Here is a 14,413-nt window from a genome sequence, read left to right on the forward strand (position 1 = left end):
GAGCATCTCTTCGGTTCTACCTTTAATTCCCACATTTAGATTACGGTCAGATCATTTTCTATTCCTCGATTTTGGTTCCAGACCAACATTTTAGATTTTAATACTATTCTAATCTTGCTTTATCCAACAACAATAAAATCTTGCCAAAAGGACAAGTACTATTGAAAATATTTGTTATATTTTCATTAAGAAGAGCTATTTTATAAAAGGGATGGATGATATAAAATATTACGTTTTTAATGAGAATTCTGAGCCTGATTAGCACATGTTTGTTTGTTTTCTCTCCAGCAACCATAGTAAGTGCACCAAACCTCGACTTAGATCATCTGGTAATACAATGAAGTTGGGAGACGGTTTAGGTCGTATCTCAGAGGGTCCTCTCCTCTCACCGTCCAAGTTTCTGCAGCAACAGTGTTAAGAAAGAATCCTTGCCGGGCGCGGTGGCTCAAGCCTGTAATCCCAGCACTTTGGGAGTCCGAGGCGGGCGGATCACTTGAGGTCAGGAGATAGAGACCATCCTGGCCAACATGGTGAAACCCCGTCTCTACTAAAAATACAAAAATTAACCGGGTGTGGTGGTGCGTGCCTGTAATCCCAGCTACTCGGGAGGCTGAGGCAGGAGAATAGCTTGAACCCAGGAAGCAGAGGTTGCAGTGAGCCGAGATCGCGCCACTGCACTCCAGCCTGGGCGACAGAGCAAGACTCTGTCTCAAAAAAAAAAAATTCTTAATTTAATGCTTAGTCGAATTCTCCACTACTGAGGGAGCAAGGCGGAGAAGTTTTGATGCGGAGCGTTGCCCGAAAGATGTTTTTGTAGAGGCATCTTAAGGGGGCTGCTCCGGATTTGTGAGGTCCGTTTTAATTTCCCTTGAAAAGCTCATCATGTGGGCGGGGGCAAGCGCCTGGCTGCGCCGGGGGGCACCACGGTGCTGCCCATCACGGGAACCGTCCGGGGTCGGTCCGTGAGCCCCTTTCTCCGCCCACCCAGCGGTCCGGCCGCGCATGCGCCGAGCTGGCGGGCCCGAGTGTTGTCGGCTGGGAAATGGCGGCCGCGGGCTTGGTCGCTGTGGCAGCGGCTGCCGAGTACTCTGGCACGGTAGCGTCGGGAGGTAACCTCCCTGGTGCTCACTGCGGCCCAAGCTCCGGGGCAGGCCCTGGTTTCGGCCCGGGGTCGTGGAGCCGCTCTCTTGATCGAGCCCTGGAGGAGGCGGCGGTCACTGGGGTGCTGAGCCTGAGCGGCCGGAAACTGAGGGAGTTTCCCCGGGGAGCGGCCAACCACGACCTGACGGACACCACCCGGGCGGGTGAGCGGAGCGGGGGGGCGTCTCTGCCCGCCGGAGACCGGGCGCCGGGAACCGCCCCGGCCGGGGAAGGCGGATGCGGGGGAGTTAAAGCAGCTCGTCCCGTAGGCGCCGGGTCCGGACCCGGGTAACGGGGAGAAGCCGACGGCCCCAGCCCTCCGGGCCTGCGCCGGACCCAGAGCCTGGGGAGAGGCGGCGGGCGGCGGCATCTCTCGGGGAAGGGGGCCGGAGTGATTGATGGATGATTTTTTAGGCTTTCGGAGGAAAATCAGCTTCTGCCATGGCGGAGGTAGACCCTTGCCCCCCCCCGGTTTCTGCAGGCCCTTTCGGATTTGGGGTGCCGAATGGACCTGCTAAGACGGGAACGTTAGCGCGAGCTCTTCACAGATCAGAGTAGCGGGGGTGTCTGGACGAGCTGCATTGTCAGGAAGGGTCGGTCTCAGTCCTGGAGTTTTTTCGAAAGAAGTGTTGGGGTGTGTGTGTGTTTAAAGTGGACCCGAAAGAAGTGTTGGGGTGTGTGTGTTTAAAGTGAACCCCAAAGAAGTGTTGGGGTGTGTGTGAAGTGAACCCGAACGCTGGAACTTCTTTCTTCGCCTCCATCTAGTTGACTTACAAAATAAATATGCTTGTAAAAATAACTAGAGCCCGCCTGCCGAGTCCCATTAGTTTCCTCTCCCACTCCTCATGTCCTCCAAAAAAAAGTTGAAGCAAACTACTTAGAAAAGATAGTCTAACATACCTGTCCTTGCTATTCCTTTTTAAAGCATTACTTCGTGTTATGTATGTTTTCGAACACAGGAAAGAGAATAAGTAAGTAGGTATTATTTGGCTTTCTTAGTTGTAGCGAACAGTGTCTGGTGCCCGAGTTGTTCATCATAATGTTTGCAGTGCCGTTATCACTGCTCACTGCAGCCTCGACCTCCTGGGCTCAGGTGATCCTCCCACCTCAGCCTCCCGAGTAGCTGGGACTACAGGCGGCCGCCACCACGCCCAGCTAATTTTTTATATATATAAATGTATTTATATATATATTTTTTTTTGAGACGGTATCTCGCTCTTGTCTCCCAGGCTGGAGTGGAATGACGCAATCTCGGCTCATTGCAACCTCTGCCTCCCAGGCTCAGGTGATCCTCCCACCTCAGCCTCCCCAGTAGCTGGGACTACAGGCACCCACCACCACACCCGGCTAATTTTTGGATTTTTAGTAGAGACGGGATTTCACCATGTTGGCCAGGCAGGTCTCGAACTCCTGACCTCAGGTGATTGGCCCGCCTCGGCCTCCCAAAGTGCTGGGATTACAGGCGTGAGCCACCGCGTCCGGCCAATTTTTTTGTATTTTTTTTGTAGAGACGGGGTTTTGCTATGTTGCCCAGGCTGGTCTCCAACTCCTGGGCTCAAGCTATCCGCCGGCCTCAGCCTTACAAAAGGCTGGGATTACAGGCGTGAGCCACTGCGGCCGGCAGTACTTGGTATCTTATTTTATTTTACAATCTTAGATTGAGCACATTTTCTATGCTTTGCAGTCATTAAAAGTTGATAAGTGTTACATATGATTCACTCATGTTGGAAAAATAAGCAGAACTGTTAAACTAAAGAAGCTATTCTTTCCAAAGAAACTTGCTGTAGTTTAAAATAGAAGACATTAAATGCCTGCTTATTTAATCTCTTTTTGGAAACAGTTGAACTGAATATTTTTTAGTGAATTAAAGTTTCTTACTAAGGTAAATATGAGCAGCCACTTTCCTTTTGTGTGTGTTCTGGTAGACAGCATCTAAAATTATCATTCACACCCCAAATTTCCTGCTTCTGTTTAGGAGATGGTTATATGGTATAGTGATTTCATATTGGTGTGAGTCATTTCATTGTTACTACATCAAGCCTGAAGCTAAAGAACAAGTTGATTACAGTAGTCTGCCTAGCTCATTATCTCACCTGCTTTTCACTAGTTCTAGGAGCAACGTGTTGAGTCCTTAAATATTTTATTGACTAAGAAAATCCAAGTGCATTTATGAAGAATAATAAGTAATACCAAAGAGGTTTTTCCTTACTGTGCTCTGAGTTTTTAAGTATGGTGTTGCCTACACTTTAATAGTTTTCTGTAGAAACCACATTTTTTGTTGGTTGATTTTTTATCTGGTCAAAACGTGTAAAGTGCAGTGGCATGATCTCGGCTCACTGCAACTTCTGCCTCCTGGGTTCAAGTGATTCTCCTGCCTCAGCCTCCCAAGTAGCTGGGATTACAGGTGCCCGCCATCATGCCTGGCTAATTTTTATATATTTAGTAGAGATGGGGTTTCACCATATTGGCCAGGCTGGTCTCGATCTCCTGACCTTGTGATCCTCCCGCCTCGACCTCTCAAAGTGCTGGTACGGGTGTGACCCACCTCACCTGGCCAGAATTGTTTGATGATAAAAAGGTCCTGACTAATACAGTGAAATTGTACATGATGATATTGTGGTGAGACCAATTTGGTCAAAATAAATTATTGGATTAGAGAATGTAAGAGCTGCCTTTCATATACGAGGAAGCTAGATAGCCAGTAGGTTTAGAGGTCAGCATTCATTCAACAGACATTTATTGACAGAAGGACTTTGGCAGTTATCGGTGGATGAAGAGGACCAAGACACTCCCTGCCCTGAAAGAACTCAAGAGATCTAATGGGGAGATAGACGGGTGGAAGGATTGTTTGAATTGTGTAATAATAGCACAACTTCTATGTTTCAGGCGTTATGCTGGGTAATATAGAAGAAACAAAAATGAGGCCTTATGAATATTTTTAAATCTAGTAATCTGGTTGGGTAGCTGCATAACAGAAAGCTGTGAGGGAATGAAATCCTGGTACACTGAGATCATACTGGAAAATGAAAATGGACAAATGCTGATTGAATTTATTTAAAAAAGGATAGAAGGAGTCCAAGATAACTGTTAAACCTGTAAGACTAGAAAGATGGTAATGCTGTTGCTTATAATAGTAGCTAACATTTATTGAGGTCTTAACATATTCCACGTATTGTGCTAAGCTGTGTGTGTGTGTGTGTGTGTGTGTGTACATATATAACATGAACAAAAACAACCATAGTGAGTTGTAAATACTATTTTTGACCCCATTTTACATGTGAGAAAATTGAGGCTCAGGAGATTAAATAATTTGATGAAGGTCTCACAGCTAATAAGTGACAGAACTAGGATTCAATTTCTGATACATTTGACCCTAAAATTTGTGTTATTGATCAATAATTATACTGACAAGTTGGGTTCCTGTAAGTTCTTTTGTTTGCCGAATATCTTTGAAGGGTTGGCAGCACATCTAGTGAATCATGTGGGACAAATAGAAACAAACAGAAACTAGAGCTTTAGAATGTAGAGTGACACTTTAGGAGGCTGAGGCGGGTGGATCACGAGATCAGGAGTTCAAGACCAGCCTGGCCAACATGGTGAAACCCTGTCTACTAAAAATACAAAAAATTAGCTGGGCATGGTAGCACACGCCTGTAATACCAGCACCTTGCGGGGGCCGAGGCGGGTGGATCACCCAATGTCAGGAGTTCAAGACCAGCCTGGCCAACATGGTGAAACCCCGTCTCTATTAAAAATACAAAAAATTAGCTGGGCGTGGTGGTGCATGGCTGTAATCCCAGCTACTTGGGAGGCTGAGGCAGGAGAATTTCTTGAATCCCGGAAGTGGAGGCTGCAGTGAGCTGAGATCACGCCATTGCACTCCAGACTGGGCAAGAAGAGCAAAACTCCATCTCAAAAAAAAAAAAAAAAAAAGAATGTAGAGTGAAGTTAAGGCTATGGAATAAATTCAAGAGAGTCATAGTGAGAGTTTATAAGATTCTTGGAGGAAGGACGTAGAGAATGGAAAAGGTAGGCACTGTCAACTCAGGGAGATACCAGCATTTTAAAAGATGGAAAGAGGAATCAGTCTGGGAAAAAACAAAAACAGAAAAAAGAAAAAAGATCCAGTACCTAGGCCTGTACTAGAATTCATAGAATCCTAAAACTAGGCTGGGTGCAGTGGCTCACGCCTGTAATCCCAGCACTTTGGGAGGCCGAGGCACGTGGATCACCTGAGGTCAGGAGTTCGAGACCAGTCTGCTCAACACGGTGAAACCCCGGCTCTACTAAAAATACAAAAATTAGCTGGTTGCCATTGGCAGGCGCCTATAATCCCAGCTACTCAGGAGACAGGCAGGGGAATCGCTTGTGCCGGGGAGGTGGAGGTTGCAGTGAGCTGAGATGGCGCCTCTGCACTCCAGCGTGGGCAACAGAGCGAGACTCCGTCTCAAAAAAAACAAAACAAAAAACAGAAAAATCCTAAAACCAGGAGGAACCATAATGACCTTCCAAGTTATTTCACAAATGAGAAGCAATCTGAAGCTGGGTGCAGTGGCTCACGCCTGTAACCCTAGCACTGTAACACTTTGGGAGGCTGAGGCCGGTGGATCACTTGAGCCCAGGAGATGGAGACCAGCCTAGGCAACATCGCAAACCTCGTCTCTTAAAAAAATACGAAAATTAGACAGTTGTGGTGGAATGCGTCTGTAGTCGCAGCTACTTGGGAAGCTGAGGTGGGAGAATCGCTTGAGTCTGGGAGATTGAGGCTGCAGTGAGCGGAGATCGCGCCACTGCTCTCCAGTGTGGGCAACAGAGTGAGACCCTGTCTCAAAATAAATAAATAAATGAGAGAGAAGCAATCTCAGATTAAATTATATTCTTAAGGTTATATAGTGAGGTGATACTGTTTTGCAGAAGGCAAATAAGAGCCATAGCTGAAGCTTGAAGAAAACTCTTGAATGAAATACAGAAAACAAGAAAGCAAAGACTCAACATTGGGGTAAAGCCTACGGGTGAGAGCAGGATGCTGTGGGGAGGTGGACTACGATTACACACAGAAAAAGGAAACAAATTGACATGTGGCAGGTGAGCCAAAGTAATGCAGTGTTATTGGAGCTATGAGAATTAAAATTTTCAAGAAATGAATACTTTCTAGGTAAGAAGAATGAGGACTGCTAAAATGCTATTTAATTTTCCAAGGAGGCAGTCTGTAACTCACAAAATTATGGTTTCATTAGTCTTGGAAATACGGACTAGAGTACCAGGTCTTAATTTGAGATTGTGTTTTTCTTGGATCCTTGTTTATGTCTGTTTTTTTTTTTTTTTTTTTGAGACGGAGTCTCGCTCAGTCACCCAGGCTGGAGTGCAGTGGCGCAATCTCGGCTCACTGCAAGCTCCGCCTCCCGGGTTCACGCCATTCTCCTGCCTCAGCCTCTCCGAGTAGCTGGGACTACAGGCGCCCGCCACCACGCCCGGCTAATTTTTTTGTATTTTTAGTAGAGACGGGGTTTCACCATGGTCTCCATCTTCTGACCTCGTGATCCGCCCGCCTCGGCCTCCCAAAGTGCTGGGATTACAAGCCTGAGCCACCGCGCCCAGCCTGTTTATGTCTGTTTTGTAACAGTCACAGTATATGCACTATGAATCTTTCTGGAACTGTGCTGTCTAGTATGGTAGTAACTAGCCGTAAGTGGTGGTTAAAATAGAAATTTAAAACCTGGTTCTTCATTTGCACTAGCCACATTTCAAGTGCTCAGTAGTCACATACCTCATTTTGGACGGCACCTTGGACCAACCTCCTCTCTGTCATACCGGACCACACAGGTAATAGAACTCTCATCACTGCAGGAAGTTAGGTTGGACAGTATGTTAGACTCCCCTGGGACTGTTTTTAAAAGGGAAGGGGAGGGAGTAGGATGGTTTCTTTAGGGGAGGCGAGAACCACAGATGACCACTGAACCAGTGTTGACAGTAGGGGAATGGCAGCAGTGTTGGGGCCGAGGATTTCCCAGGTTCCAGTTCCTTTTACAGTGGCTGTATTTGGGAGCTGGATGGTTAATGTTACTTCGTATGATAACATCAAGTATGACTTTAAGTGGTATGGTTATATACATGTTTCTTGTTCTTTCCCGTTCATCTGTAAAATATCCCAGGTGCGCTTGGGAAAATTGTATGGTCAGTGTGGTAATTCACACAAAGGAATATTATTTTGAATTCCTGAAGCAGCTGGCAATATCAAATGCAGTGTGACTAATTTTAGAATCAAACGAGTAGTAAAAATGTAAAGCATTTCCTTATTCATTTTTAACTTTCTTCTTTGCTCTTCACAATTTCTAAATTTTTATTGTTTGAAGGAAATCTTAAACCTTGGATTTAAACTGGTTTAACTGATTTCTTATTTAAAAACTGGGTAATAGATTTTCCCATTAAAAACAGGTTTTTGGCTAGGTGCGGTGGCTCATGCCTGTAATCCCAGCACTTTGTGAGGTCGAGGTGGGTGGATCACCTGAGATCAGGAGTTTGAGACCAACCTGACCAACATGGTGAAACCCCCTCTCTACTAAAAATACAAAAATTAGCTGGCTGTGGTGGCACGCACCTGTAATCCCAGACTCAGCTACTCGGGAGGCTGAGGCAGGAGAATTGCTTAACCCGGGAGGCAGAGGTTGCAGTGAGCCGAGATCACGTCACTGCACTCCAGCCTGGGTGACAGAGTGAGACTCCCTCTCAAAACAAAAAAACAAAAAAGAACAAACAGGCCGGGTGCAGTGGCTCATGCCTGTAATCCCAGCACTTTGGGAGGCCAAGGCAGGTGGATCATGAGGTCAGGAGTTCAAGACGAGCCTGGCCATGATGGTGAAATCCCGTCTCTACTAAAACTACAAAAAAAAAAAAAATCATTAGCCAGGCATGCTGGCAGGTGTTTGTAATCCCAGCTACTCGGGAGGCTGAGGCAAGAGAATCGCTTGAACCCCGGTGGTGGAGGTTGCAGTGAGCTGGGATCACGCTGATCGCGCCACTATACTCCACTCCAGCCTGGGCAACAGAGTGAGACTCTGTATCAAAAAAAAAAAACCCACAGTTTTTTAAAAATGATTTTCATATCATAGTGGGAAGGTAAGCCACAGTCTTCTTAAGATTTCCAATAAATGCAACAGATTAGATCCAGAATATTTAAGAATTTCTACAAACAAGAAAAAGACAACCCAGTAGAAAACTGAGAAAACACTTGAACTGGTAATCCCAGCACTTTGGGAGTGCAAGGCAGGTGGATCACAAGGTCAGGAGATCGAGACCAGCCTGACCAACATGGTGAAACTCCGTCTCTACTAAAAATACAAAAAATTAGCCCGGCGTGGTGGTGGACACCTGTAATTTTAGCTACTTAGGAGGCTGAGGCAGGAGAATCGCTTGAACCTGGGAGGCAGAGGTTGCAGTGAGCTGAGATCACACCACAGCACTCCAGCCTGGGCAACAGAGTGAGACTCCATCTCAAAAAAAAAATAAAATAAATGAGCTATAACTATATGCAGTTGCAGGAATGAACCTTAGAAACATAATGTCGAGAAAGTGAAGTGTGAAGCATAATATATACAGTGCAAATATATTTAGTAAACTTCAAAAACAAAAAAATATAAGTGCTAAAAGTACAAAGAAAAGGAAATAATTGCCATAAAAGTCAGGATAATGGTTACCTCTAGGGGAGAAGGAAAAAGCTGTGATTGGGAAAGGGGGCTTTGGGTTGGGAGTCAGGGATAGATTTCTGAAGTATTGGAAATACTCTGTTTCATGACCTTGGTGGTGATTATATGGTTGTTCATGCTATACTTTTAAAAAATTGAATTGTATGTTTATGATTTATTCACTTTTCTTCATTTATGTTCTACTTTTGTTGAGGCTAACTTCTTCATTGTTAACTCATGTATTTCTCATGGCACCTCTTCTTTTTGGCCGTCCCTTTTTAGATTCTCTTCCTTTCTCTCTACCATCCCTCCTCCCCAGTCAGGCACTTATTGTTTTCTTAATGCCCTGTGCACATTTTTCTGTTGTCACAGTAAACAATATCATCTTGTACTAGATTGGCAGCTTCTTGTAGGAGGTATATTAGTTTTCTGTTGCTAAATAGCAAATTATTACAAATTTAGCAGCTTAAAACAGCACCCATTTACTATAGTTCCAGAGGTTAGGAGTCTGGACTCAGCTGAACTCAGGGTTTCACAAGACTGAAATTAATGTGTTGGCAGGATGGGCTCTTACCTGGAGGCTTTGGGGAACAGTTTGCTTCCAAGCTGATTGAAGTTTTGGCAGAATTCAGTCTTTGTGGTTATAAAACTGAGGTTCTTATTTCCTTTCTGGTTGTCAGCCTCAGGCCACTCTCAGGTCCTGGATGCCACCTGCATTCTTACAGCGTGGCCCCTCCATCCTCAAGCCAGCACTGGTGTGTCATCAAACACTTCTCGTGCTTCCAGTTTCTCAGACTTCCTCTGCTGCTGCTATGCAGAGGGTTCATGTGATGAGACTCGGTTTACCAAGATTGTGCCTCTTTTGATTAATTTTAAAATCAACTGATTAGTAATCTTCATTACATCTGCAAAATCCCCTCTTCCACATAAGGAAGATATTCAGGGTATGAGATCCTGTATTCACAGTTCCAGGGATTAGAGTGGTGTCTTAGTCCATTTTGTGTTGCTATAACAGCATACCACAGACTGAGTAATTTATGAGTAGAAATTTGTTGGCTCAGAATTTTGGAGGTTGGAAAGACCAAGATCTAGGTGCTGCCATCTAGTGAGGGCCTTCTTGCTGTGTTATATTTTGTTGAAGATTTTTCCATGTATGTTCATCAGTGATAGTGGCTTGTAATTTTATTTTTTGTGTCTGGCTTTGGTATCAGGGTAATGCTGGCCTCGTAAAATGCGTTTGGAAGTATTCCCCTCTTTAGTTTTTTTAAGAGTTTGAGAAGGATTGTTATTAGTTCTTCTTCATGTGTCTGGTAGAATTCAGCAGTGAAACCATGGCTTTTCTTTGGTGAGAGACTGTTACTGATTCAATCCTTACTCATTAATCTGTTCAGATTTTCTGTTTCTTCATGATTCAATCTTGGGAGGTTGTATGTTCCTAGGAATTTATGCGTTTCTTCTGAGTTATCCAGTTTGTTGGCGTATAACTTTTGAGTATTTGTTGAATGAATGGATGGGTGAATGATAAAGCGAAAAGAAGTGATTGAGAGCCTGTTCACTTTCATAGCTTTGGAACAGTGATGCCTGCCTGCTGTATAAAGTAACTGGTTTCAGTGGGGACCCTGGGAGTTTCAATCAGAACATTCTCAAGGATAAGACTAGTGAGTATGCTTCTCTTTGGTGTGAAAAAGTCAAGCATTCAGAACTTTTTAAATTGGTGTCATAGGGGATAAGAGAAATGATGTTACATGTGCTAAGAGTTGTTCTCTCAAAATAAATGTCAACTTCTAGGTATTTGGAAACTTTCACAATGGATTCATTGATTATAATAAAAGGAATAAAAATTTTAAACCTTATATGTAGTGAAGGAGGCTTTCTCTGTTTATCCAGTGTTTTCAACTTTGGTAGTTATATGTCTCACTTGTGTAAGGAAAATCTTAGTCAGATAATGTGGTCATGCTTCTTTTAGCCTAGAAAATTTGTGGCTTCTGGCCATCTGTTATCAAGTGACAAGCTGTAGCATATTGATTCTCAGGCTTTAGTGTTGTGCATAAAATCACCTGGGGCTCTTTTTAAAAAATACGTATCCCTGGGTCTGATTACTAGAGAGATTCAGGAGATCTGGGGTGGAGTCCATTAAACTACATTTTTAACAAGCATCCTGATGGTACTAGGTGCAGGTGGTTAAGAACCACTTGAAAAACACTTCCTTAGAATTTTCTACTTTAAGCCAGGTGTGGTGATTTATGCCTGTAATCCCAGCTACTTGGGAGGCTGAGGCATGAGAATCACTTGAACCTGGGAGGTGGAGGTTGCAGTGAGCTGAGATTGCACCACTGCACTCTAGCTTAGGCCACAGAGTGAGACCGTTTAAAAAAAAAAAAAAAAAATAGTTTGCTCCTTTACTCTAAAAGTTATTTTGGAGGTTAGTGGTTTTTCACATCTGGTTCTATGGCATGCCATAGAAGGTTCGCGGGACCTTGTGAGAAATGCAGAATTGCAGGCCTCATCTCGGAATAAGAATCTGCATTTGCATTTCAGCTTAAGAAGCACTGCTCTAACGTTAACCAGGTAATTCTTTTTCCAAAGGGTCTCAGTAAGTAAATAATTGGCCTTAGTTAATTTAACCCCATATGATATGGGGCGACCAAATTGAATACTTTCAACATCAGTCTATTAAAAAATGAAAAGGGGCCGGGCGTGGTGGCTCATGCCTGTAATCCCAGCACTTTGGGAGGCTGAGGCAGGTGGATCACTTGAGGTCAGGAGTTCGAGACCAGCCTGACCAACATGCTGAAACCCCATCTCTACCAAAAAATACAAAAATTAGCCAGGTGTGGTGGCGTGTACCTCTAGTTAGTTCTAGCTACTAGGGAGGCTGAGGTGGGAGAATTGCTGAAACCCCAGAGGTGGAGGTTGCAATGAGCCAAGATTGTGCCACTGCACTTGGCGACAGAGTAAGACCCTGTCTCAAAAAAAAAAAAAAAAAAAAAGACCCACTTTGTGGGTGGCAATAAGCAAAGAAGAAAGTTATGACACCAGTTGCCTTGTTCCTAGGATATGATGTGCTGGACATATCATGGATATGTACATGGCTAGAGTTTGATGTTAGCAAGTCCTTTTAGACTGTGCCTTGCCTCAGCTGCACCCCTCAAGTTATACTGGAAAATAAAAGAACCTTCATATGTCATCCTAGTAGGTATGGTAAGGATCCAGAGTGCAGAAATCCCATCGTGTATCAAGAGCTCAATTATCGTGTCCTCACTCCTATCCTGAGGACTCAGGCTTTCTACCCAAAATTGTTATACCAGAATCAGGGCTCTACTTCTCATTGGTGTATTTGTTTCTAGTACCTACTTTTAAAAGACTGTTACTTGCTCAGTTGCTTATCTTGCTTGTGAAGACAATGTTTAGTAACACATTCTTGTGGTCAAATCAACAGTGACCATCGATAGCTTTGTTAATTTTGCTGTTTTATCATAATACTTGCAGTTAGTAAACACTTCCTTATTTTCTAACATAAGAATGACAAATAGATTCTATTGGAAATGTCTTTAAGTTCTATCTGTACCTTGATTATACACTCCTTTTTTTTTTTCTTTTTTATTTTTTTTGAGACAGGGTCTCGCTCTGTCGCCCAGGCTGGAGTGCAGTGGTGGGATCTTGGCTCAGCGCAACCTCTACCTCCCGGGTTCAAGTGATTTTCCTGCCTCAGCCTCCCAAGTAGCTGGGACTACAGGTGTGCACCACCACACCCGGCTAATTTTATTTATTTATTTATTTATTTTGAGATGGAGTCTCGCCCTGTCACCCAGGCTGGAGTGCAATGGCGTGATCTCGGCTCACTGCAACCTCTGCCTCCCGGGTTCAAATGATTCTCCTGCCTCAGCTTCCCAAGTAGCTGGGATTACAGGTGCCTCCAACCACGCCCAGCTAATTTTTGTATTTTCAGTAGTGACGGGGTTTCACCATGTTGGCCAGGCTGGTCTCGAACTCCTGACCTAGTGATCCACCCACCTCAGCCTCCCAAAGTGTTGGGATTACAGGAATGAGCCACCATGCCTGGCTGCTAATTTTTGTATTCTTAGTAGAGACGGGGTTTCACAATGTTGACCAGGATGGTCTCGGTATCTTGACCTCGTGATCCACCCGCCTTGGCCTCCCAAAATGCTGGGATTACAGGCGTGAGCCACCGCGCCCGGCCTCCACTCCTTTTTTCACACAAGAAGGGGGATTTTTCATAATATGTATTGATTTTTTCATAATACCCTGCATATTACCTTTTTAGGATCTTTATGAATCTGAGAGATTCAGAATGTTGACAACTGACTGTACCTGCTACATTCCATACTCACATATCATTGCTTAAACCATGTGTGGCAAAACTTCTTTCCCATTCCAACATTGATTACTACTGATAACCTGGAAATTATATTCCAAAAACAAAACGATTTTCTAGGTTCATCTTGTTTTCCCCTCTCCTAACAAAGCAGTTATCCTTAAGGAGCCTTGGTTCCTTTTAGTGAGCAATAGGATCCAGGACTACAGCCTGTGTCCTGGAGCTCATTGTATAACATTCCACACACAAACTGATACCAGATAACAATAAAGACAGTTTAGCTTATTTCATCGGAAGGAGCAGGAGCCTTTCAAAATCATGACTGTGGTCAATTCTAACCCTTATTTGACCAAATTCTTTTCTTATCCTAATATAGAAGCTTTTCAATTGATACTCATTTATGATCTGTGTTACCAGCTTTTCCCATTTTCATTCCCAGCATAGACACATTTTATGTGCTGTGTTAGTATATATTATACCAAAGTATATTTTGAATTAAAATACCATCAAAAGCTTTAGAAATATCAGCATTTAAGTGTCACCTTGTGATTGGTCATTTTTAATAAGTCTCCTTTTCGTGATGCCACTGAGCCCATACATTTGAAGGCTCCTAAATCTTACTCACCTGTGTTTACTCGCTATAGTCAGTCTGATTCCCTGTCCATATTCAGCAGATAATTCAAGGCTCGTTTCATCAAGGACGTATTTTCTTTCTTTAAACAAAGGATTACTTATGAAATAGATGCATAATGACTTTCTAGCATAAACTTGAGTTACATAAACTAGCATACTAGGTAATCTAACAGCCGTTACTTAATTTCAAGGTAAGATAATTTTATTACTTAGAATACATAGTACTTAATTAGTTCACAAAACCTGTGCTTCTGTGGGCAGTTGTGGTCTTTGCAGAATGCAGTAAATTTCTTGCTCTTACATTATGCTGCCGTGTCCAAAAGGCGGTTCTTTACATTTCCTGAGGTCTTGGTGTATGGCCCGTGACTCACCATTTTTCTTGTTATTTTATTAGAGTGTGTATCAAAGGTTTGAATTATTTTTATTCTCATATTTTTCTGGAGGAAGAAACCTTCCTGCAACTATATCACAGTTTGCAACTTCTTAGTAATATGTTCAAGTTTCTTGGTACGATTTCCAAATGTGGGTCACAGAGACACACAGGGATCATTACAAACCCAATCATTTAGTTTCTTTCAGGAGGAAACAACTATTGCTCTTAGTTGTAAATATTCAAATCATT

At 43.6% G+C, this 14,413-nt stretch overlaps 1 protein-coding gene across 10 annotated transcripts in view; it reads left to right on the forward strand.

Moving 5' to 3' along the window:
• The first annotated feature begins 845 nt into the window (after positions 1-845).
• Positions 846-14,413, forward strand: part of LRCH3 (leucine rich repeats and calponin homology domain containing 3) — a 94,875-nt gene continuing 81,307 nt past the window's right edge. For all 10 annotated transcript variants that reach the window (XR_004032377.1, XM_030823053.1, XM_030823056.1 and 7 more), the window contains exon 1: positions 846-1,304. Coding sequence is in view for 9 of the 10 variants with exons in the window: in XM_030823053.1 (XP_030678913.1) it covers positions 1,043-1,304 (262 nt within the window). In the remaining variant the exon portion in view is untranslated. The remainder of the gene's footprint in view (positions 1,305-14,413) is intronic.

This window comes from Nomascus leucogenys, chromosome 11, assembly GCF_006542625.1.
Source record: "Nomascus leucogenys isolate Asia chromosome 11, Asia_NLE_v1, whole genome shotgun sequence".
In the NCBI taxonomy this organism is placed as follows: Eukaryota; Metazoa; Chordata; class Mammalia; order Primates; family Hylobatidae; genus Nomascus; species Nomascus leucogenys.